The sequence below is a fragment of the Nerophis ophidion genome, linkage group LG03, assembly GCF_033978795.1.
Source record: "Nerophis ophidion isolate RoL-2023_Sa linkage group LG03, RoL_Noph_v1.0, whole genome shotgun sequence".
NCBI lineage: Eukaryota > Metazoa > Chordata > Actinopteri > Syngnathiformes > Syngnathidae > Nerophis > Nerophis ophidion.
Genome location: NC_084613.1, coordinates 85,833,426 through 85,858,481, shown reverse-complemented (window position 1 = coordinate 85,858,481; position 25,056 = coordinate 85,833,426). Strand labels below are relative to the sequence as shown.

At 40.0% G+C, this 25,056-nt stretch overlaps 2 protein-coding genes across 5 annotated transcripts in view; one reads left to right on the top strand and one right to left on the bottom strand.

Moving 5' to 3' along the window:
* LOC133550162 (transmembrane protein 62-like) overlaps positions 1 to 14,236 on the top strand; it is a 48,298-nt gene extending 34,062 nt beyond the window's left edge. Inside the window, exons 9-10 of the mRNA XM_061896262.1 lie at positions 758 to 1,074; positions 4,743 to 14,236. Coding sequence (XP_061752246.1) covers positions 758 to 1,072 — 315 coding nt within the window. The 3' untranslated portion in view covers positions 1,073 to 1,074; positions 4,743 to 14,236. The remainder of the gene's footprint in view (positions 1 to 757; positions 1,075 to 4,742) is intronic.
* The window catches only part of LOC133550163 (prostaglandin reductase 2-like), a 27,634-nt gene continuing 16,059 nt past the window's right edge, over positions 13,482 to 25,056 (bottom strand). For all 4 annotated transcript variants that reach the window (XM_061896263.1, XM_061896266.1, XM_061896264.1 and 1 more), the window contains 2 exons: positions 23,831 to 23,870; positions 13,482 to 14,319 (listed from right to left, as the gene is read on the bottom strand). In XM_061896263.1, coding sequence (XP_061752247.1) covers positions 14,255 to 14,319; positions 23,831 to 23,870 — 105 coding nt within the window. In that variant the 3' untranslated portion in view covers positions 13,482 to 14,254. The remainder of the gene's footprint in view (positions 14,320 to 23,830; positions 23,871 to 25,056) is intronic.

The window sequence follows — 25,056 nt, the reverse complement described above, 5'->3', positions numbered from 1 at the left end:
TGGTGTCCTTGGGCAAGACACTTTACCCACCTGCTCCCAGTGCCACCCACACTGGTTTGAATGTAACTTAAATATTGGGTTTCACTATGTAAAGCGCTTTGAGTCACTAGAGAAAAGCGCTATATAAATATAATTCACTTCACAGTTCACACACACACACACACACACACACACACACACACACACAAACACATAGTTCGGTTGGTAGAGTGGCCGTGCCAGCAACTTGAGGGTTGCAGGTTCGATTCCCGCTCCCGCCATCCTAGTCACTGCCGTTGTGTCCTTGGGCAAGACACTTTACCCACCTGCTCCCAGTGCCACCCACACTGCTTTAAATGTAACTTAGATATTGGGTTTCACTATGTAAAGCGCTTTGAGTCACTAGAGAAAAGCGCTATATAAATATAATTCACTTCACTTTGTTGTTGTTGCAGCGGTGTAGCGTGCAAGGACGGGAGTGGAAGAAGTGTCAAAAGATGGCGCTAACTGTTTTAATGACATAGCTCGGTTGGTAGAGTGGCCGTGCCAGCAACTTGAGGGTTGCAGGTTCGATTCCCGTTTCCGCCATCCTAGTCACTGCCGTTGTGTCCTTGGGCAAGACACTTTACCCACCTGCTCCCAGTGCCACCCACACTGCTTTAAATGTAACTTAGATATTGGGTTTCACTATGTAAAGCGCTTTGAGTCACTAGAGAAAAGCGCTATATAAATATAATTCAATTCAAATGATGATTTGCTTCCCTCCTCCGTCCTCCAGCTGCTCTTCTTCAACATGCCGCTCACCTTCTACCTGTGCTGGACCCTCCACCACCGTTGCCGCGGCAACACCTTCCGCTCCATGCTGCTGCGGCCGGGCTGCCGCTGGCGGAGCGCAGCCGTGCACCTGCTGATGCTGCTGCTGCTCACCTGGCAGGCCCACTCCTGCTACTTCCTGCTGGAGACCTACGGCCCCGTGGCCTTCTTCCTGTCGCCGGTGCGCATGTGGGCGCTCGGCATGGGCGTGCTGCTGGTCTACCGCGCCTGGACGTGCCCCGCCCCCTTCCCGGGCAGCAAGAGCATGCCGCTGTCTTGACGGTAACACACACACACACACACACACACACACACACACACACACACACACTTTCTGCAATGAGCACAGGTGTACACCTGGGGTGTCCAAACTTTTTCACACTGAAATATCGATGCCAATATAAAGTATCTTTTTTTTGGGGCTAAAAAAAACGCTTATCCGGGTTTGGGTCACGAAGGCAGCAGCCTTCCCGGTAAGGTTTATTGAGGTGTACTGGAGAGGAGGCTACGCCGGATAGTCCGACCTCGGATTCAGGAGGAACAGTGTGGTTTTCGTCCTGGTCGTGGAACTGTGGACCAGCTCTATACTCTGGGCAGGGTTCTTGAGGGTGCATGGGAGTTTGCCCAACCAGTCTACATGTGCTTTGTGGACTTGGAGAAGGCATTGGACCGTGTCCCTCGGGAAGTCCTGTGGGGAGTGCTCAGAGAGTATGGGGTATCGGACTGTCTTATTGTGGCGGTCCACTTCCTGTATGATCAGTGTCAGAGCTTGGTCCACATTGCCGGCAGTAAGTCGGACTCGTTTCCAGTGAGGGTTGGACTCCTTTGTCACCGATTCTGTTCAGAACTTTTATGGAGAGAATTTCTAGGCGCAGTCAAGGCGTTGAGGGGTTCTGGTTCGGTGGCTGCAGGATTAGGTCTCTGCTTTTTGCAGATGATGTGGTCCTGATGGCTTCATCTGACCGGGATCTTCAGCTCTCGCTGGATCGGTTCGCAGCCGAGTGTGAAGCGACCGGAATGAGAATCAGCACCTCCAAGTCCGAGTCCATGGTTCTCGCCCGGAAAAGGGTGGAGTGCCATCTCCGGGTTGGGGAGGAGACCCTGCCCCAAGTGGAGGAGTTCAAGTACCTAGGAGTCTTGTTCACCATTGAGGGAAGAGTGGATGGTGAGATCGACAGGCGGATCGGTGCGGCGTCTTCAGTAATGCGGACGTTGTATCGATCCGTTGTGGTGAAGAAGGAGCTGAGCCGGAAGGCGAAGCTCTCAATTTACCGGTCGATCTACGTTCCCATCCTCACCTATGGTCATGAGCTTTGGGTCATGACCGAAAGGATAAGATCACGGGTACAAGCGGCCCAAATGAGTTTCCTCCGGGGCTCTCTTGTGAGTGTTGACGACACAGCTTTGCAACAGTTGATATTCTAGTTTCAAGCATGTTTTACTCAATACAGGTCAGGAGTTCAAGTACCTAGGAGTCTTGTTCACGAGTGAGGGAAGAGTGGATGGTGAGATCGACAGGCGGATCGGTGCGGCGTCTTCAGTAATGCGGACGTTGTACCGATCCGTTGTGGTGAGGAAGGAGCTGAGCCGGAAGGCAAAGCTCTCAATTTACCGGTCGATCTACGTTCCCATCCTCACCTATGGTCATGAGCTTTGGGTCATGACCGAAAGGATAAGATCACGGGTACAAGCGGCCCAAATGAGTTTCCTCCGGGGCTCTCCTGTGAGTGTTGACGACACAGCTTTGCAACAGTTGATATTCTAGTTTCAAGCATGTTTTACTCAATACAGGTCAGGAGTTCAAGTACCTAGGAGTCTTGTTCACGAGTGAGGGAAGAGTGGATCGTGAGATCGACAGGCGGATCGGTGCGGCGTCTTCAGTAATGCGGACGTTGTATCGATCCGTTGTGGTGAAGAAGGAGCTGAGCCGGAAGGCGAAGCTCTCAATTTACCGGTCGATCTACGTTCCCATCCTCACCTATGGTCATGAGCTTTGGGTCATGACCGAAAGGATAAGATCACGGGTACAAGCGGCCGAAATGAGTTTGGGTCTCTCCCTTAGAGATAGGGTGAGAAGCTCTGCCATCCGGGAGGAACTCAAAGTAAAGCCGCTGCTCCTCCACATGGAGAGGAGCCAGATGAGGTGGTTCGGGCATCTGGTCAGGATGCCACCCGAACGCCTCCCTAGGGAGGTGTTTAGGGCACGTCCAACCGGTAGGAGGCCACGGGGAAGACCCAGGACACGTTGGGGGGACTATGTCTCCCGGCTGGTCTGGTACTGCCTTGAGATCCCTGGCGAGAAGCTGGACAAAGTGGCCGGGGAGAGGGAAGTTTGGGCTTCCCTGCTTTGGCTGCTGCCCCCGCGACCCGACCTCGGATAAACAGAAATAATGGATGGATGGAAGTTTTAATATAATATTTTGTTACTATTATGAGAAAAATGTCTCAGCATGAGAAAAAGTTGTAATAGTATGAGTAGGAATCAGGAGAAAAAACCGTATTTACATGTGAAAAACTTTTTACAGTTATTGTGTGGAATAAGCAGGAAAACGTTTTTTTTCAGAGAATGAATCAGGAAACATTTTTTAGTTTAATGAGAAAAAATTTGAATATACAACAGTTGTACATTTTAAATTTTAATACGATGAAAGAGTTATGAGAAAAACAACAAATGAGAAAAAATTGTGAAATTTATGAAAAAAATATTCAAGAAAAAACAGTTTATGGGAAATAAGAAACATTTTTGAGTGTGCGGAAATAAGTTGTACTATAATGAGGCAAAAATATTTCAGAACATTTTTTTTAGTTTTAATATGAGAACATTAAAAACCTAGTAAATGTAAACTAGTAAATCCGTCTAAAAACATCTGAATCCGTCTCAATGAAATTGCGTTTTTTTTTTAAACTTGTTTTATTAAAAAAATCGGATCGGTGCGGCGTCTTCAGTAATGCGGACGTTGTACCGATCCGTTGTGGTGAAGAAGGAGCTGAGCCGGAAGGCAAAGCTCTCAATTTACCGGTCGATCTACGTTCCCATCCTCACCTATGGTCATGAGCTTTGGGTCATGACCGAAAGGATAAGATCACGGGTACAAGCGGCCCAAATGAGTTTGGGTCTCTCCCTTAGAGATAGGGTGAGAAGCTCTGCCATCTGGTCAGGATGCCACCCGAACGCCTTTAGGTCACGTCCAACCGGTAGGAGGCCACGGGGAAGACCCAGGACACGTTGGGAAGACTATGTCTCCTGGCTGGCCTGGGAACGCCTCGGGATCCCCCGGGAAGAGCTAGACGAAGTGGCTGGGGAGAGGAAAGTCTGGGTTTCCCTGCTTAGGCTGCTGCCCCCGCGACCCGACCTCGGATAAGCGGAAGAAGATGGATGGATGTCTATTCTTGGTGTTGGATTTTATCTAATAAATTTCCCCCCCAAAATGCGACTTATATATTTTTTTTTCCTTCTTTATTATGCATTTTCAGCCGGAGCGATTTATAATCCGAAAAATACGGTCATAAAGTGAATTATAGTGAAGTGAATTATATAGCGCTTTTCTCTAGTGACTCAAAGCGCTTTACATAGTGAAACCCAATATCTAAATTACATTTTAAACCAGTGCGGGTGGCACTGGGAGCAGGTGGGTAAAGTGTCTTGCCCAAGGACACAACGGCAGTGACTAGGATGGCGGAAGCGGGAATCGAACCTGCAACCCTTTGAGTTGCTGGCACGGCCACTCTACCAACCGAGCTAAGAAAGGACCGCGTGGCAGTTTGTGTCAACGTCGCAACTTTAGCTCGTTACATTTTCCACTTTTTGTCTGTTTTTGCATTTTGAAAACGGGCCAATCAAAAAATTGAGCTGCAAATGCATGACTTTGAACACCCTTGGTGCACACACGTTAAAAACCCAACTTTGTATTGTCTGCATGAGCTTTTAGCGCTTTCTTCCCCCCTCAAAGCGTTGCCTTGGCCCGACGCCACCTCGCCACTGCCAAAGGACGAGTACAAGCCCCGCCTCCTGGTGACAGCTGGACGTGCCAACAGCAAAACAACGGCTAAGAACCTTGTTTACACTCTTCTCTCGCCACACAATCACGCATCATATCAGCACACTCTCCCCTCGGGACGTGACCTCGGACAGATTCTCAGGAGGATTTCAGGACATTTTTGTACTCCACAGTAGCTCCAAAAAAAAAGGAAAAGGGGAACATCAAACATGCGGTGGCTTTCAGACAAGAAAATATGTGTTTTAGCTGTGAAATGAACCTCGATGCTGTTTTTATGATCATTTAGTGGGAGGGGGAGTATTCTAACTTCAAGTGGCCAAAACTGTCTTTTCATAGAATCCTGTTCCTCACTGCTACGTCTTTTTCATCGCAAACATAGCTTTTAAAGAAGAAAATATGTATCAAGTTGCAACCCCCGGCCCACAGATCAAGGCCATCATTACAAATAACAAAACATTTGTTTGTTACGTCCTAGAATGTATTTTCTGACTATTGTCAAAATCGCCAAAAACGGAGCCCTCTTGTTTGTGCTACAAACATATTACAGTTTTTTAAATGTTATTATCATACTTGCCAACCTTGAGACCGACAAATTTGGGAGATGGGGGGGTGGGGTTTTCAGGGTTTGGTGGTAGCAGGGGGTGTTTATAGTATCCATCCATCCATTTCCTACTACCGCTTGTCCCTTTTGGGGTGGCTGGAGCCTATCTCAGCTGCATTCGGACAGAAGGCGGTGTACACCCTGGACAAGTCGCTACCTCATCGCAGGGCCAACACAGATAGACAGACGCCAGTCATACACTAGGGACCATTTAGTGTTGCCAATCAACCTATCCCCAGGTGCATACCTTTGGAGGTGGGAGGGGCCTATCCCCAGGTGTATGTCTTTGGAGGTGGGAGGGGCCTATCCCCAGGTGCATGTCTTTGGAGGTGGGAGGGGCCTATCCCCAGGTGTATGTCTTTGGTGGGAGGGGCCTATCCCCAGGTGCATGTCTTTGGAGGTGGGAGGGGCCTATCCCCAGGTGCATGTCTTTGGAGGTGGGAGTGGCCTATCCCAGGTGCATGTCTTTGGAGGTGGGAGGGGCCTATGTCCAGGTGCATGCCTTTGGAGGTGGGAGGGGCCTATCCCCAGGTGCATGTCTTTGGAGGTGGGAGGGGCCTATCCCCAGGTGCATGTCTTTGGAGGTGGGAGGGGCCTATCCCCAGGTGCATACCTTTGGAGGTGGGAGGGGCCTATCCCCAGGTGCATGCCTTTGGAGGTGGGAGGGGCCTATCCCCAGGTGCATGCCTTTGGAGGTGGGAGGGGCCTATCCCCAGGTGCATGTCTTTGGAGGTGGGAGGGGTATATCCCCAGGTGCATACCTTTGGAGGTGGGAGGGGCCTTTCCGCAGGTGCATGCCTTTGGAGGTGGGAGGGGGCTATCCCCAGGTACATACCTTTGGAGGTGGGAGGGGAAAACCCCCAGGTGCATATCTTTGGAGGTGGTAGGGACCTCTCCCCAGGTGCATACCTTTGGAGGTGGGAGGGGCCTATCCCCAGGTGCATACCTTTGGAGGTGGGAGGGGCCTATCCCCAGGTGCATACCTTTGGAGGTGGGAGGGGAATATCCCCAGGTGCATGTCTTTGGAGGTGGGAGGGGCCTACCCCCAGGTGCATGTCTTCGGAGGTGGTAGGGGCCTAACCCCAGGTGCATGTCTTTGGAGGTGGGAGGGGCCTATCTCTAGGTGCATGCCTTTTGGAGGTGGGAGGGGCCTATCCCCAGGTGCAACCTTTGGAGATGGGCGGGGCGTATCCCTAGGTGCATACCTCTTGGAGGTGGGAGGGGCCTACCCCCAGGTGCATGTCTTCGGAGGTGGTAGGGGCCTATCCCCACGTGCATGTCTTTGGAGGTGGGAGGGGCCTATCTCTAGGTGCATGCCTTTTGGAGGTGGGAGGGGCCTATCCCCAGGTGCAACCTTTGGAGGTGGGCGGGGCGTATCCCTAGGTGCATACCTCTTGGAGGTGGGACGGGCCTATCTCCAGGTGAATGCCTTTGGAGGTGTGAGGGGCCTATCCCCAGCTGCAACCTTTGGAGGTGGGCAGGGCCTATCCCCAGGTGCATGTCTTTGGAGGTGGGAGGAAGCCGGAGTACCCGGAGAGACCCCACGCAGTCACGGAGAGAACATGCAAACTCCACACAGAAAGATCCTGAGCCCGGGATTGAACCCAGGACCTTCGTATTGTGAGGCAGATGCACTAACCCCTGTTCCACCGTGCTGCCCCACTTTTCCACATTCACCCATTCACACACACATTCACGCACTGATGGCGGGAGACGCCATGCAAGGCGCTAACCTGGGCCCATCAGGAGCAAGGGTGAAGTGTCTTGCTCAAGGACACAACGGACGTTACTAGGATGGTAGAAGGTGGGGATTGAACCAGAAACTCTCAGGTTGCTGCGTCCCCAATTATAGTAGTGTCCCGGAAGAGTTAGTGCTGCAAGGGGTTCTGGGTATTTGTCCTGTTGTGTTTATGTGTTACGGTGCGGATGTTCTCCCGAAATGTGTTTGTCATTCTTGTTTGTGTGGGTTCACAGTGTGGCGCATATTTGTAACAGTGTTAAAGTTGTTTATACGGCCACCCTCAGCGTGACCTGTATGGCTGTTGACCAAGTATGCCTTGCATTCACTCACGTGTGTGTCAGAGCCGCATATATTTGTGCTGTTTGTACGGAGGAAAAGCGGGCGTGACGACAGGTTGTAGAGGACGCCCAAGCCACGCCCCCAATATTGTTGGAAACCGGGAGTCTCCTGGGAAAATCGGAAGGGTTGGCAAGTATGGTTATTATTCATAAACATTTGTGCAACAATTTTTTGGATTATTCTTAACTATTATAATTTTTATACAATACTAACCTCTTAATTCAAGAGTCGGCAACCCAAAACGTTGAAATAGCCGAATTGGACCACAAACACAAAAAAGGTCATTTGTCTGGAGCTGCAAAAAATTTTAAATACTTATAAAAGTGTTATAATGAAGGCAACACGTGCTAATTAGTTATATTAGCCTACTATCAAAAATGACTGTGTGGCATTTGATTGGTTTCTGTGTTGATGTTGAAATATAATATTTATTCTACACATTTTTACACAACTTCTCAGAGGGTGACATAACTCCTGGAAATGACTTAGAATAGTGTTTCCAAGTTTAAGGAAACATCAGGCTGTCTTCTATTTATTATTACAATCTTTGCAGGCTGGGTAACATTTCCTGTGGTCTGGAACAACATGGCGCACAAACAACTATGAGAAATGCAGCTAATATAACTCAGATAATATGTCATGAGGCATGCAAATATAAACTAAATACACAGAGGACATAAATAAGCTCAAATATATCTACAAATGAGGCATGATGATGCAATATGTACATACAGCTAGCCTAAATAGCATGTTAGCATTGATTAGCTCGCAGTCATGCAGTTAGCAAATATGCCTGATTAGCACTCCACACAAGTCAATGACATCAACATTCACGTACAGTATAAAACGGTTGGTGGACAAAATCAGTAACGTCACAGTCCACACTATGGTGAGTTCAGGAACCGCCGAAATTAGTCCTCAAACAAAAAAACATACTAAACCAAAACAATTATTCCAACCCCCGACCCCTACCCCTTTTTTTTTTTTTTACATTTTTAGTCCTTTTTAAAAAAATGCTCCAAGGAGCCACTAGGGCGGCATTAAAGAGCCCCGAGTTAGACGAAAAAATGTGCAGCTCGAGGGCTTAGGACCGGTTTGGGGAGATTTTGACAAGGTTATGAATAATAAAACGTGAATAACATTAAATGTTAACATAAAAACTACAACAGTAAGACAAACTGTTGCGGCACAAACGAATGGCTCAAGTTTGGGGAGAGTTTGACAATAACAGATTTAACGACAAAAAGTATAAAACTTAACAAAACAAGAAGTGGAAAAGAAATTGCAGCACTAACAAATGTGACAAAGTGGGGGCTTGTTATCAATAATAATATACCTTGATCATATAAAAACTAGTAGGACAAAACATTTTTGGAAAGATTATGACAAGGTGGTTATGAATAACAAGACAGTAAGAACATAAAAACTATAATGTTTGTAAAAACACCAACAAATGTGACAGTTCCAGAGATTGGGTTATGGTGTAATTACACATTAATAATGGATTTTATTTGTAAAAAGCACTTTCCATTGAGCAAACAACCTGAAAGTGCTACACTGTATTACAAAAATAAATAAAAAGATAATAAAAAGGAATAAAAACTACAACTTGCACGCACTTTTAATTTAAAAATACATAAAAAGATAATAAAAATAAAAACTACAGCTCGCACGCACTTTTAATTTTCCCGAAAGAACTCTCCAGAAGGAATAAGTATAGTACTATCTATCTATCTATTTAAAAAGAAGGGTTTTAAGCCTTTTTAAAAAGCCTTTACAGTCTGTGGTGCCCTCAGGAGGTCAGGGAGAAGAACTCTCCTGAAGGAATAAGTACTATCTATCTATCTATTTAAGAAGAAGGGGTTTAAGCCTTTTTTAAAAGCCTTTACAGTCTGTGGTGCCCTCAGGTGGTCAGGGAGAGCGTTCCACAGACTGGGAGCGGCGGAGCAGAACATAAACCGACACAACGGGTTACGGTTTGATTACACGTTATAAACTCGTGACAAAGACTAACCATTTGACAAGTTTGAGGGAGCCATCGACAAAGTGAAGGGGCTGGATGATGTCACTTGGTAGAAAAGGTCTTCTGGAAGGACTTGAAACCCCTTTTTATCACAAACGTAGAACAAAGCAAGGCAGCGCTACTTTCATATTTGCAATAATAAGGGGCGTCAACTTCACAGGAGTGAGAAGGTCAGGCCACAACATTAGGTACACCTGCACAATCTAAATCAGGGGTGTCCAAACTTTTTCCACTGAGGGCCGCACACTGAAAAATCATTTTTATTTTAAAAAACAATACAATATGTGTATAAAAAATACACATTTAGGCCTCCACTCAGTTATGATCCCGGGGACCCCAAAGGGTCTTGGTAAAAAACAATATTAAAAATGTGTCATTATTCAATATTATTATTTTCATTATTATTCAAGTTTTAAATCTCTAGATCAACATAAGGAAAAAAAAAGAAAAAAAAACACAAAATATGCAATATTTTCACCCGCTAACATTTTTTTAGGTGGAATATTTGAGATTATATAATAATTAGAGCCTTAATTTGGGATTTTGATTCATTATTATTTTTGGAGCAATGACACTTAAAAACAAATCACACTAAAATAATCGGGGATCCAAAAGTGTCCTCATTAAAGTGTTAAAAAATAAATTATATATATTTTTGTACTGTTTATTTTTAGCACAATAATCTCAAGATCAACTTCAGATCTATCCGTCAATTATTAGTTTCATTGTTTATGTTTTTTGTTTGTTTTAGGCCCTTCTTTAAAAACAAAAACAAAATATGCAATATTTTCACACGATAACATTTTTTAGGTGGAATATTTGAGATTATATAATAATTGGAGCCTTAATTTGGGATTTTGATTCATTATTATTTTTGGAGCAATGACACTTAAAAACAAATCACACTAAAATAATCGGGGATCCAAAAGTGTCCTCATTAAAGTTTAAAAAATCAATTATAGATTTTTTTTACTGTTTACTTTTTGCACAATAATCTCAAAATCAACTTCAGATCCATCCGTCAATTATTAGTTTCATCGTTGTTTATGTTTTTTGTTTGTTTTAGGATCTTCTTTAAAAAAATAAATAAAATAAAAAACACAAATTATGCAATATTTTCACCCGATAACATTTTTCTAGGTGGAATATTTGAGATTATATAATAATTGGAGCCTTAATTTTGGATTTTGATTCATTATTATTTTTGGAGCAATGACACTTAAAAACAAATCACACTAAAATAATCGGGGATCCAAAAGTGTCCTCCTCATTAAAGTTTAAAAAAATCAATTATATATTTTTTTGTAGTTTACTTTTAGCACAATAATCTCAAGATCAACTTCAGATCTATACGTCAATTATTAGTTTTATCGTTGTTTATGTTTTTTGTTTGTTTTAGGATCTTCTTTAAAAAAATAAATAAAATAAAAAACACAAATTATGCAATATTTTCACCCGATAAAAATTTTTTAGGTGGAATATTTGAGATTATATAATAATTAGAGCCTTAATTTTGGATTTTGATTCATTATTATTTTTGGAGCAATGACACTTAAAAACAAATCACACTAAAATAATTGGGGATCCAAAAGTGTCCTCATTAAAGTGTTAAAAAATAAATTATATATTTTTTTGTACTGTTTACTTTTAGTACAATAAGGGTATAAGCGGTAGAAAATGGATGGATGGATGGAATCTCGAGATCAACTTCAGATCTATCCGTCAATTATTAGTTTCATCGTTGTTTATTTTTTTTGTTTGTTTTAGGCCCTTGTTTAAAAAAAAAACAAAAAAACACAAAATATGCAATATTTTCACCCGCTAACATTTTTTTAGGTGGAATATTTGAGATTATATAATAATTAGAGCCTTAATTTGGGATTTTGATTCATTATTATTTTTGGAGCAATGACACTTAAAAACAAATCACACTAAAATAAGCGGGGATCCAAAAGTGTCCTCATTAAAGTGTTAAAAAATAAATTATATATTTTTTTGTAGTTTACTTTTAGCACAATAATCTCCAGATCAACTTCAGATCTATCCGTCAATTATTAGTTTCATCGTTGTTTATTTTTTTTGTTTGTTTTAGGCCCTTCTTTAAAAAAAAAAAAAAAAAACACAAAATATGCAATATTTTCAAATTTCTTTAGGTGGAATATTTGAGATTATATAATAATTGGAGCCTTAATTTTGGATTTTGATTCATTATTATTTTTGGAGCAATGACACTTAAAAACAAATCACACTAAAATAATCGGGGATCCAAAAGTGTCCTCCTCATTAAAGTTTAAAAAAATCAATTATATATTTTTTTGTAGTTTACTTTTAGCACAATAATCTCAAGATCAACTTCAGATCTATACGTCAATTATTAGTTTTATCGTTGTTTATGTTTTTTGTTTGTTTTAGGATCTTCTTTAAAAAAATAAATAAAATAAAAAACACAAATTATGCAATATTTTCACCCGATAAAAATTTTTTAGGTGGAATATTTGAGATTATATAATAATTAGAGCCTTAATTTTGGATTTTGATTCATTATTATTTTTGGAGCAATGACACTTAAAAACAAATCACACTAAAATAATTGGGGATCCAAAAGTGTCCTCATTAAAGTGTTAAAAAATAAATTATATATTTTTTTGTACTGTTTACTTTTAGTACAATAAGGGTATAAGCGGTAGAAAATGGATGGATGGATGGAATCTCGAGATCAACTTCAGATCTATCCGTCAATTATTAGTTTCATCGTTGTTTATTTTTTTTGTTTGTTTTAGGCCCTTGTTTAAAAAAAAAACAAAAAAACACAAAATATGCAATATTTTCACCCGCTAACATTTTTTTAGGTGGAATATTTGAGATTATATAATAATTAGAGCCTTAATTTGGGATTTTGATTCATTATTATTTTTGGAGCAATGACACTTAAAAACAAATCACACTAAAATAAGCGGGGATCCAAAAGTGTCCTCATTAAAGTGTTAAAAAATAAATTATATATTTTTTTGTAGTTTACTTTTAGCACAATAATCTCCAGATCAACTTCAGATCTATCCGTCAATTATTAGTTTCATCGTTGTTTATTTTTTTTGTTTGTTTTAGGCCCTTCTTTAAAAAAAAAAAAAAAAAACACAAAATATGCAATATTTTCAAATTTCTTTAGGTGGAATATTTGAGATTATATAATAATTGGAGCCTTAATTTTGGATTTTGATTCATTATTATTTTTGGAGCAATGACACTTAAAAACAAATCACACTAAAATAATCGGGGGATCCAAAAGTGTCCTCATTAAAGTTTAAAAAAAATAAATTATATATTTTTTTTAAATAAAAAAATGTTATCGGGTGAAAATATTGCATATTGTGTGTTTTTTTTTTATTTATTTTTTTAAAGAAGATCCTAAAACAAACAAAAAACATAAACAACGATGAAACTAATAAATTATATATTTTTTTTGTAGTTTACTTTTAGCACAATAATCTCCAGATCAACTTCAGATCTATCCATCAATTATTAGTTTCATTGTTTTTTGTTTGTTTTAGGCCCTTCTTTAAAAAAAAAAAAAAAAAACGCTCAGTTTTTATTCGGCAAAACAAAATATGCAACATTTTCCCCAAAACATATTTCAAAGTGTAATATTTAATGTGATGTAATCGTAGCCTTGAATAGGTCGATAATTCAAAATGACATTGATTTTGATTCATTATTATTTTTTAAGTGAAGTGAAGTGAATTATATTTATATAGCGCTTTTCTCTAGTGACTCAAAGCGCTTTACATAGTGAAACCCAATATCTAAGTTACATTTAAAGCAGTGTGGGTGGCACTGGGAGCAGGTGGGTAAAGTGTCTTGCCCAAGGACACAACGGCAGTGACTAGGATGGCGGAAGCGGGAATCGAACCTGCAACCCTCAAGTTGCTGGCACGGCCACTCTACCAACCGAGCTATGTCATTAAAACAGTTAGCGCCATCTTTTGACACTTCTTCCACTCCCGTCCTTGCACGCTACACCGCTGCAACAACAACAAAGTGAAGTGAATTATATTTACATAGCACTTTTCTCAAGGATGGCGGAAGGGGAATCGAACCTGCAACCCTCAAGTTGCTGGCACGGCCACTCTACCAACCGAGCTATGCTAAAGAAAGAAACCCAAACTTTGTGTTATAAGAGTCAACATTGCAACAATTTCTTGTTACATTTCACACGTTTACTCTTTTATACCACTTTTTATGGTTTTAATTTTTTTCAATTTCATTCTTAAAATGTGCCGTGGGGCCGTTAGAAAAATGTCCCCCGGGCCGCACTTTGGACACCCCTGATCTTAAGACTCCAATCATTTTTGCTTGCATTCCCGTTAGAATGTTTGTAAGGCCAACATTGTTCAGTGACTGTCCATCCATTTTCTACGGCTTGTCCCAGCTAAATTCGGGCGGAAGGCGGGATACACCCTGGACAAGTGTCCGACACAGATAGACAACATTCACACTCACACATTGTCAAGTGACTGCCTCAGCATTCTTCTGCACAGCCTCCCTAATGATGCTTGATCACGCCACAGGGGGGCAGTACTGAGCACTACTGGTCAATGATGAACACTGTCCACTCTTTAAATATGTCCACACACATCACTGATGGTGTTTACTACTGAAAAAGGGAGCAACCACAGATTTGTTTTTTGTTATTTTTTTCATTTCATGGTTTATAGTGCTGTGGAATAAAAATGTTCTATACAATATATTGTTGCGGAGTGTCGTTAATCGCTTATTTTAATTATCTGCTTGCCCAGGTTTCCTCCTTCCATCATTGAGCAGAATGCAACTGCAAGACAAAAACCAATTTGGACAATTTTAGCCATAATTATAAAACCCTGTTTCCATATGAGTTGGGAAATTGTGTTAAATGTAAATATAAACAGAATCCTTTTCAAGCCATATTCAGTTGAATATGCTACAAAGACAACATATTTCATGTTCAAACTCATAAATTAACTTAGAATTTCATGGCTGCAACACGTGCCAAAGTAGTTGGGAAAGGGCATGTTCACCACTGTGTTACATCACCTTTTTTTTAACACTCAATAAACGTTTGGGAACTGAGGAAACTAATTGTTGAAGCTTTGAAAGTGGAATTCTTTCCCATTCTTGCTTGATGTTCAGCTTTTTTTGCAAATAATCATTAACTTTAGAGTTTGATGCCAGCAACACGTGACAAAGAAGTTGGGAAAAGTGGCAATAAATACTGATAAAGTTGAGGAATGCTCATCAAACACTTATTGGGAACAGGTGGGTGCCATGATTGGCTATAAAAAAGGTTTCCCTAAAAAATGCTCAGTCTTTCACAAGAAAGGATGGGGCGAGGTACACCCCTTTGTCCACAACTGCGTGAGCAAATAGTCAAACAGTTTAAGAACAACCTTTCTCAAAGTGCAATTGCAAGAAATGTAGGGATTTCAACATCTACGCTCCATAATATCATCAAAAGGTTCAGAGAATCTGGAGAAATCACTCCACGTAAGCGGCATGGCCGGAAACCAACATTGAATGACCGTGACCTTCGATCCCTCAGACGGCACTGCATCAAAAACCGACATCAATCTCTAAAGGATATCACCACATGGACTAAAGGACGACTTCAGAAAACCACTGTCACTAAATACAGTTGGTCGCTACATCTGTAAGTGCAAGTTAAAGCTCTACTATGCAAAGCAAAAGCCATTTATCAACAACATCCAGAAACGCCGCCGACTTCTCTGGGCCCGAGATCATCTAAGATGGACTGATGCAAAGTGGAAAAGTGTTCTGTGGTCTGACGAGTCCACATTTCCAATTGTTTTTGGGAAAGTATGGAAATTTGTGTCCTCGGGAACAAAGAGGAAAATAACCTCCCGGATTGTTCTAGGCGCAAAGTGTAAAAGCCAGCATCTGTGATGGTATGGGGGTGCATTAGTGCCCAAGGCATGGGTAACTTACACATCTGTGAAGGCACCATTAATGCAGTTTGGTGCAACATATGTTGCCATCCAAGCAACGTTATCATGGACGCCCCTGCTTATTTCAGCAAGACAATGCCACACCACGTGTTACAATTGCGTGGCTTCGTAGTAAAAGAGTCCGGGTACTACACTGGCCTGCCTTTAGTCCAGACCTGTCTCCCACTGAAAATTTTGAAGGCTAAAATACGACAGCGGAGACCCCGGACTGTTGAAGGACTGAAGCTCTACATAAAACAAGAACGGGAAAGAATTCCACTTTCAAAGCTTCAACAATTAGTTTCCTCAGTTCCCAAACGTTTATTGAGTGTTGTTAAGAGAAAAGGTGATGTAACACAGTGGTGAACATGTCCTTTCCCAACTACTTTGGCACGTGTTGCAGCCATGAAATTCTAAGTTAATTATTATTTGCAAAAAAAACCTAAAGTTGATCAGTTTGAACATCAAATATGTTGTCTTTGTAGCATATTCAACTGAATATGGGTTGAAAAGGATTTGCAAATCATTGTATTCTGTTTATATTTACATCTAACACAATTTCCCAACTCATATGGATGTGCGTGAGTGGAACTGATCATGTTTGAAAGTCCCAGGTGATGTTGGAACAGTCCCAATGGGATGAGAAATGTGGGATTTGGAGAGGTTTTTATGTCTCCCGTTCATTATAAATGGGAAATTCCTGGTAATTTGGGTGATCAGGGAATTTTTCTATGTGCTGGCTTGAATGTTTACAGTGAGAGTGTGCTGATGGTCGAATGGTTCGAGTCGGTCGAGAAATGTTGGATATGTACAAACCCCGTTTCCAAATGAGTTGGGAAATTGTGTTAGATGTAAATATAAACAGAATACAATGATTTGCAAATCCTTTTCAAGCCATATTCAGTTGAATATGCTACAAAGACAACATATTTGATGTTCAAACTCATAAACTTTAGTTTTTTTTGCAAATAATCATTAACTTAGAATTTCATGGCTGCAACACGTGCCAAAGTAGTTGGGAAAGGGCATGTTCACCACTGTGTTACATCACCTTTTCTTTTAACAACACTCAATAAACGTTTGGGAACTGAGGAAACTAATTGTTGAAGCTTGGAAAGTGGAATTCTTTCCCATTCTTGTTTTATGTAGAGCTTCAGTCCTTCAACAGTCCGGGGTCTCCGCTGTCCTATTTTACGCTTCATAATGCGCCACACATTTTCCATGGGAGACAGGTCTGGACTGCAGGCGGGCCAGGAAAGTACCTGCACTCTTTAACTACGAATCCACACTGTTGTAACATGTGGCTTGGCATTGTTTTGCTGAAATAAGCAGGGGCGTCCATGATAACGTTGCTTGGATGACAACATATGTTGCTCCAAAACCTGTATGTACCTTTCAGCATTAATGGTGCCTTCACAGATGTGTAAGTTACCCATGCCTTGGGCACTAATACACCCCCCATACCATCACACATGCTGGCTTTTGAACTTTGCGCCTATAACAATCCGAATGGTTATTTTCCTCTTTGTTCCGGAGGACACCACGTCCCCAGTTTCCAAATATAATTTGAAATGTGGACTCGTCAGACCACAGAACACTTTTCCACTTTGCATCAGTCCATCTTAGATGATCTCAGGCCAAGCCTAACCGGCGGCATTTCTGGGTGTTGTTGATAAATGGTTTTGGCTTTGCATAGTAGAGTTTTAACTTGCACTTACAGATGTAGCGACCAACTGTAGTTACTGACAGTGGTTTTCTGAAGTGTTCCTGAGCCCGTGTGGTGATATCCTTTACACACCGATGTCTATTTTTGATGCAGTACCGCACGAAGGATCAAAGGTCCGTAATATCATCGCTTACTTGCAGTGATTTCTCTTGATTCTCTGAACCTTTTGATGGTATTACGGACTGTAGATGTTGAAATTTCTAAAGTCCTTGCAATAGCTCGTTGAGAAATGTTGTTCTAAAACTGTTTGACAATTTGCTCATGTATTTGTTCACAAAGTGGTGACCGTTTCCAAATCCTTGTTTGTGAATTACTTAGCATTTCATGGAAGCTGTTTTTATACCCAATCATGGCACCCACCTGTTCCCAATTAGCCTGCACACCTGTGGGATGTTCCAAATAAGTGTTTGATGAGCATTTCTCAACTTTATCAGTATTTATTGCCACCTTTCCCAACTTCTTTGTCACGTGTTGCTGGCATCAAACTCTAAAGTTAATGATTATTTGCAAAAAAATAAATAAAGTTTATGAGTTTGAACATCACATATGTTGTCTTTGTAGCATATTCAACTGAATATGGCTTGAAAAGGATTTGCAAATCATTGTATTCTGTTTATATTTACATCTAACACAATTTCCCAACTCATATGGAAACGGGGTTTGTATATTTCGCGTTCTTTGTCAATGGATAGAAAACCGGGAATTTGGGGAAAGGAAAAACATATTTTGGGTTTGAAATACCACAATTGTCCGAAATGTTATGAAGGAGTTGGTGTTGGAATTTTTCGAAATGGTTGAAAAATGTTGTCATAGTAAGTTTTTAACAGTCAGAATTTTAGGAAAATTGGGAATTTGTACGTGAACAACACAAGCTAAGAGGATTTTTTTGAAAGAAGAATGGTCAAAAACAGTTGAAAAATGTGGACTGTAAAAACCTTAAAAGAAAAGGTGAAAAACGGGAATTCCTGGAATTTTTCTGAACTTGGAAAATGTTAGTTTGATTGTCCAAGGTGAATGTTTTTGTGGAATGTTTTGAATTGGTTGAGAATTATGGGAATTGTGCAAGTTGGAAAAATGGCCCATTCATTTTCAATGGGCAGAATGACCCGGAAAACCAGGAATTCTGGGTAATCTGGGATATTTTGGGAAAGGGAAAACATGTTTTGGGTTTGAAATATCAGAAGTGTAGTGTGTGTGGATGCTTGAAAGGTTGGAATCGGGTAAAAATAAAAATGACGCAAAATTTTAAGAATTGTAGAACTATTATTTGTCCATGTATTTGAATGGGAATTTCCTAGAAATTTCAAGAAAACCGGGAATTTTTGAAAATATACATAATACCACAATTGTCCAAGATGATATGGATGGATTGGTGTGGGAATTTTTCAAAACGGTTGAAAAATGTTGGCATAGTAACAATTTGAATTGGCATTTCAGAATTACTGGAATTTTAGAAAAACTGGGAATTTGTATGACAACAAAACAAGCTAAGACGAATGCTTGAAAAATGTGCACTGTTAAAACCTTAAAAGAAGAGGTAAAAACTGGGAATTCTGGGAATTCCTGGAATTTTTCTGGATTTGGAAAATGGTAGTTTGATTGTCCAAGGTGAGTGTTTTGTGGAATGTTTTGAATTGGTTGAGAATTACGGGAATTGTGCAAGTTGGAAAAATGGCCCATTCATTTTCAATGGGCAGAATGACCCGGAAAACCAGTAATTCTGGGTAATCTGGGATATTTGGGGAAAGGGAAAACATGTTTTGGGTTTGAAATATCAGAAGTGTAGTTTGTGGATGCTTGAAAGGTTGGAAGCGGGTAAAAAAAAAAATGACGCAAAATTTTGAGAAATGTAAAACTGAATATTTGAATGGGAATTTCCTAGAAATGTCAGGAAAACCGGGAATTTAAAAAATATGTGTAATACCACAATTGTCCAAGATGATATGAGTGGGTTGGTGTTGGAATTTTTCGAAACGGTTTTAAAATGTTGGCAAAAAACAGTTTTTAACAGTCGGAATTCCTGGAATTTTCGGAAAACCGGGAATTTGTACGACAACAAAACAAGCTAAGACTAATGTTTTGAAGGTGGAATGGTTAAAAAACGGTTGAAAAATGTTCACTGTTAAAACCTTAAAAGAAGAGGTAAAAACTGGGAATTCTGGGAATTCCTGGAAATTTGTTGAACTTGGAAAATGGTAGTTTGATTGTCCAAGGTGAGTGTTTTGTGGAATGTTTTGAATTGGTTGAGAAATATGGGAATTGTGCAAGTTGGAAAAATGGCCCATTCATTTTCCATGGGCAGAATGACCCGGAAAACCAGGAATTCTGGGTAATCTGGGATATTTGGGGAAAGGGAAAACATGTTTTGGGTTTGAAATATCAGAAGTGTAGTGTGTGTGGATGCTTGAAAGGTCGGAATCGGGTAAAAAATGATGCAAAACTTTGGGAATTGTAGAACTATGAATATGTTTATTTATTTGAATGGGAATTTCCTAGAAATTTAGGATTTTCGGGAAAACCGAGAATTTATGAAAATATATATAATACCACAATTGTCCTAGATGTTATGGATGGATTGGTGTTGGAATTTTTCAAAACGGTTGAAAAATGTTGGCATAGTAACAATTTGAATTGGCATTTCGGAATTACTGGAATTCTAGGAAAACTGGGAATTTGTACGACAACAAAACAAGCTAAGACGAATGTTTGAAAAATGTGCACAGTTAAAACCTTAAAAGAAGAGGTAAAAACTGTGAATTCTGGGAATTCCTGGAAATTTGCTGAACTTGGAAAATGGTAGTTTGATTGTCCAAGGTGAGTGTTTTGTGGAATGTTTTGAATTGGTTGAGAAATATGGGAATTGTGCAAGTTGGAAAAATGGCCCATTCATTTTCAATGGGCAGAATGACCCGGAAAACCAGGAATTCTGGGATATTTTGGGAAAGGGAAAACATGTTTTGGGTTTGAAATATCAGAAGAGTAGTTTGTGAATGCTTGAAAGGTTGGAAGCGGGTAAAAAAAAATTACGCAAAATTTTGAGAAATGTAAAACTATGAATATATGTTCATTCATTTGAATGGGAATTTCCTAGAAATGTCAGGAAAACTGGGAATTTTAGAAAATATGTGTAATACCACAATTGTCCAAGATGATATGAGCGGGTTGGTGTTGGAATTTTTCGAAACGGTTTTAAAATGTTGGCAAAATTCAGTTTTTAACAGTCGGAATTCCTGGAATTTTAGGAAAACCGGGAATTTGTACGACAACAAAACAAGCTAAGACTAATGTTTTGAAGGTGGAATGGTCAAAAACGGTTGAAAAATGTTCAGTTAAAACCTTAAAATAAGAGGTAAAAACTGGGAATTCTGGGAATTCCTGGAAATTTGCTGAACTTGGAAAATAGTAGTTTGATTGTCCAAGGTGAGTGTTTTGTGGAATGTTTTGAATTGGTTGAGAATTATGGGAATTGTGCAAGTTGGAAAAATGGCCCATTCATTTTCAATGGGCAGAATGACCCGGAAAACCAGGAATTCTGGGATATTTTGGGAAAGGGAAAACATGTTTTGGCTTTGAAATATCAGACGAGTAGTTTGTGAATGCTTGAAAGGTTGGAAGTGGGTAAAAAAAAAAATGACGCAAAATTTTGAGAAATGTAAAACTATGAATATATGTTCTTTCATTTGAATGGGAATTTCCTAGAAATGTCAGGAAAACCGGGAATTTTAGAAAATATGTGTAATACCACAATTGTCCAAGATGATATGAGTGGGTTGGTGTTGGAATTTTTCGAAACGGTTTTAAAATGTTGGCAAAAAACAGTTTTTAACAGTCGGAATTCCTGGAATTTTAGGAAAACCAGGAATTTGAACGACAACAAAACAAGCTAAGACGAATGTTTTGAAGGTGGAATGGTCAAAAACGGTTGAAAAATGTTCACTGTTAAAACCTTAAAAGAAGAGGTAAAAACTGGGAATTCTGGGAATTCCTGGAAATTTGCTGGACTTGGAAAATGGTAGTTTGATTGTCTAAGGTGAGTGTTTTGTGGAATGTTTTGAATTGGTTGAGAATTATGGGAATTGTGCAAGTTGGAAAAATGGCCCATTCATTTTCAATGGGCAGAATGACCCGGAAAACCAGGAATTCTGGGTAATCTGGGATATTTTGGGAAAGGGAAAACATGTTTTGGGTTTGAAATATCAGAAGAGTAGTTTGTGTGGATGCTTGAAAGGTCGGAATCGGGTAAAAAATGACGCAAAATTTAGGGAATTGTAGAACTATGAATATGTTTATTTTTTTTTGAATGGGAATTTCCTAGAGATTTAGGATTTTTGGGAAAACCGAGAATTTATGAAAATATATATAATACCACAATTGTCCTAGATGTTATGGATGGGTTGGTGTTGGAATTTTTCAAAGCGGTTGAAAAATGTTGGCATAGTAACAATTTGAATTGGCATTTCGGAATTACTGGAATTTTAGGAAAACTGGGAATTTGTACGACAACAAAACAAGCTAAGACAAATGTTTGAAAAATGTGCACTGTTAAAACCTTAAAAGAAGAGGTAAAAACTGGGAATTCCTGGAATTTTTCTGAACTTAGAAAATGTTAGTTTGATTGTCCAAGGTGAGAGTTTTGTGGAATGTTTTGAATTGGTTGAGAAATATGGGAATTGTGCAAGTTGGAAAAATGGCCCATTCATTTCCAATGTGCAGAATGACCCGGAAAACCAGGAATTATGGGATATTTTGGGAAAGGGAAAACATGTTTTGGGTTTGAAATATCAGAAGAGTAGTTTGTGGATGCTTGAAAGGTTGGAAGCGGGTAAAAAAAAAATGACGCAAAATTTTGAGAAATGTAAAGCTGTGAATATGTCCATTCATTTGAATGGGAATTTCCTAGAAATGTTCAGGAAAACTGGGAAATTTAAAAATATGTGTAATACCACAATTGTCCAAGATGATATGAGTAGGTTGGTGTTGGAATTTTTCGAAACTGTTTTAAAATGTTGGCAAAAAACAGTTTTTAACAGTCGGAATTCCTGGAATTTTAGGAAAATTTTAGGAAAACCGGGAATTTGTACGACAACAAAACAAGCTAAGACTAATGTTTTGAAGGTGGAATGGTCAAAAACGGTTGAAAAATGTTCAGTTAAAACCTTAAAATAAGAGGTAAAAACTGGGAATTCTGGGAATTCCTGGAAATTTGCTGAACTTGGAAAATGGTAGTTTGATTGTCCAAGGTGAGAGTTTTGTGGAATGTTTTGAATTGGTTGAGAAATATGGGAATTGTGCAAGTTGGAAAAATGGCCCATTCATTTCCAATGTGCAGAATGACCCGGAAAACCAGGAATTATGGGATATTTTGGGAAAGGGAAAACATGTTTTGGGTTTGAAATATCAGAAGAGTAGTTTGTGGATGCTTGAAAGGTTGGAAGCGGGTAAAAAAAAAATGACGCAAAATTTTGAGAAATGTAAAGCTGTGAATATGTCCATTCATTTGAATGGGAATTTCCTAGAAATGTTCAGGAAAACTGGGAAATTTAAAAATATGTGTAATACCACAATTGTCCAAGATGATATGAGTAGGTTGGTGTTGGAATTTTTCGAAACTGTTTTAAAATGTTGGCAAAAAACAGTTTTTAACAGTCGGAATTCCTGGAATTTTAGGAAAATTTTAGGAAAACCGGGAATTTGTACGACAACAAAACAAGCTAAGACTAATGTTTTGAAGGTGGAATGGTCAAAAACGGTTGAAAAATGTTCAGTTAAAACCTTAAAATAAGAGGTAAAAACTGGGAATTCTGGGAATTCCTGGAAATTTGCTGAACTTGGAAAATGGTAGTTTGATTGTCCAAGGTGAGAGTTTTGTGGAATGTTTTGAATTGGTTGAGAATTATGGGAATTGTGCAAGTTGGAAAAATGGCCCATTCATTTTCAATGGGCAGAATGACCCGGAAAACCAGGAATTCTGGGATATTTTGGGAAAGGGAAAACATGTTTTGGGTTTGAAATATCAGAAGAGTAGTTTGTGAATGCTTGAAAGGTTGGAAGCGGGTAAAAAAAAAAATGACGCAAAATTTTGAGAAATGTAAAACTATGAATATATGTTCATTCATTTGAATGGGAATTTCTTAGAAATGTCAGGAAAACCGGGAATTTTAAAAATATGTGTAATACCACAATTGTTCAAGATGATATGAGTGGGTTGGTGTTGGAATTTTTCAAAACGGTTTTAAAATGTTGGCAAAAAACAGTTTTTAACTGTCGGAATTCCTGGAATTTTAGGAAATTCTACGAAAACAAAACAAGTTTAGAGGAATTTTTTGAAGTTGGAATGGTCAAAAACAGTTAAAATTGTGCACTGTTAAAACCTTAAAGCTTCCTTTAAGGTTTATAAGGTAAAAAAATAAAAATTCCAGGAATTTTCATATTGTTTCTGAAATTGGAAAATGGTAGTTTGAATGTCCAAGGTGAGTGTTTTGCAGAATGGTTTTCAATTGGTTGAGAAATATGGGAATTGTGCAAGTTTGTTTTAAATGGCAAAAATTACCAGGAATTCTGGGTAATCTGGGAATAATACTAATAAATATGATCATTTAGTGTAGAATGTACAACAACAAACTTAAATGTCATACCTCCCATATTTTCAATGCCATACTCCATGGTTTCCAGCACCTAAAATAAAAAAAAAAGACATTCCCCCAAAAGTTTACACTTTAAAAAAAACAACATCACAATCACATTAACATGTATAAACATTTTGTAAACGCCATTTCTTTTCCTTTTTGTAATTTCATCCTTTCCTTCAGTTCTCACAGACACAGTCGCTCTGTCTTCCGAGTAGGAAGCCCCTCCCACTGACTTCTGATTGGTCAGGGCGTGGCGCGCTCAAAGCACACAATTTCAGAATGTGCATGTTCTATTTTTATGTTCTAATCTGAAGTGGTCTTTATTTTTAAGTTATCGTGCCGTGATTTTACTAGTTAAGTTAAAGTTAAAGTACCAATAATCATCACACACACACACACACACACACACACACACACACACTCGGTGTGGTGAAATTTGTCCTCTACATTTGACCCATCCCCTTGTTCCCCCCCTGGGAGGTGAGGGGAGCAGTGGGCAGCAGCAGTGCCGCGCCCAGGAATCCGACCCACTTGAGAGTAATTTTTTCTCCCCCATCTAAAATGAGTTCGACGCCCCTGCCCTAAAATCAATTCATTTTTGCAACTCCAAACCAAATGTGTTCATAGAGTGGCTCACATGAGTCAGATTACAGTTCCATGAGAACCCCCAACACCCGGGTCCGCCCTGAGATGGGCAGGTTGTGAGTTCAAACCCCGGCCGAGTCAAACCAAAGACTATAAAAATGGGATCCATTACCTCCCTGTTTGGCAATCAAAATCAAGGGTTGGAATTGGGGGTTAAATCATCAAAAATGATTCCTGGGCGCGGCGACCGCTGTTGCTCACTGCTCCCCTCACCTTCCAGGCGGTAGAAAAAGGGAATGGGTCAAATGACGAGGACAAATTTGATTATTTTATGGAGGAATGTAGTTAATCATTAAACCGGCACCCAATAATATTCAAAAAAAGTAAAGTTAAGTAGCAATGATTGTCACACACACACTAGGTGTGGCAGAATTATTCTCTGCATTTAACCCATCGCCCTTGATCACCCCCTGGAAGGTGAGGGGAGCAGTGAGCAGCAGCGGTGGCGGCGCCCAGGAATCATTTTTGGTGATTTAACCCCCAATTCCAACCTTTAATGCTGAGTGCCAAGCAGGGAGGTAATGGCTCCCATTTTTATAGTCTTTGGTATGACTCAGCTGGGGTTTGAACTCACAACCTACCCATTT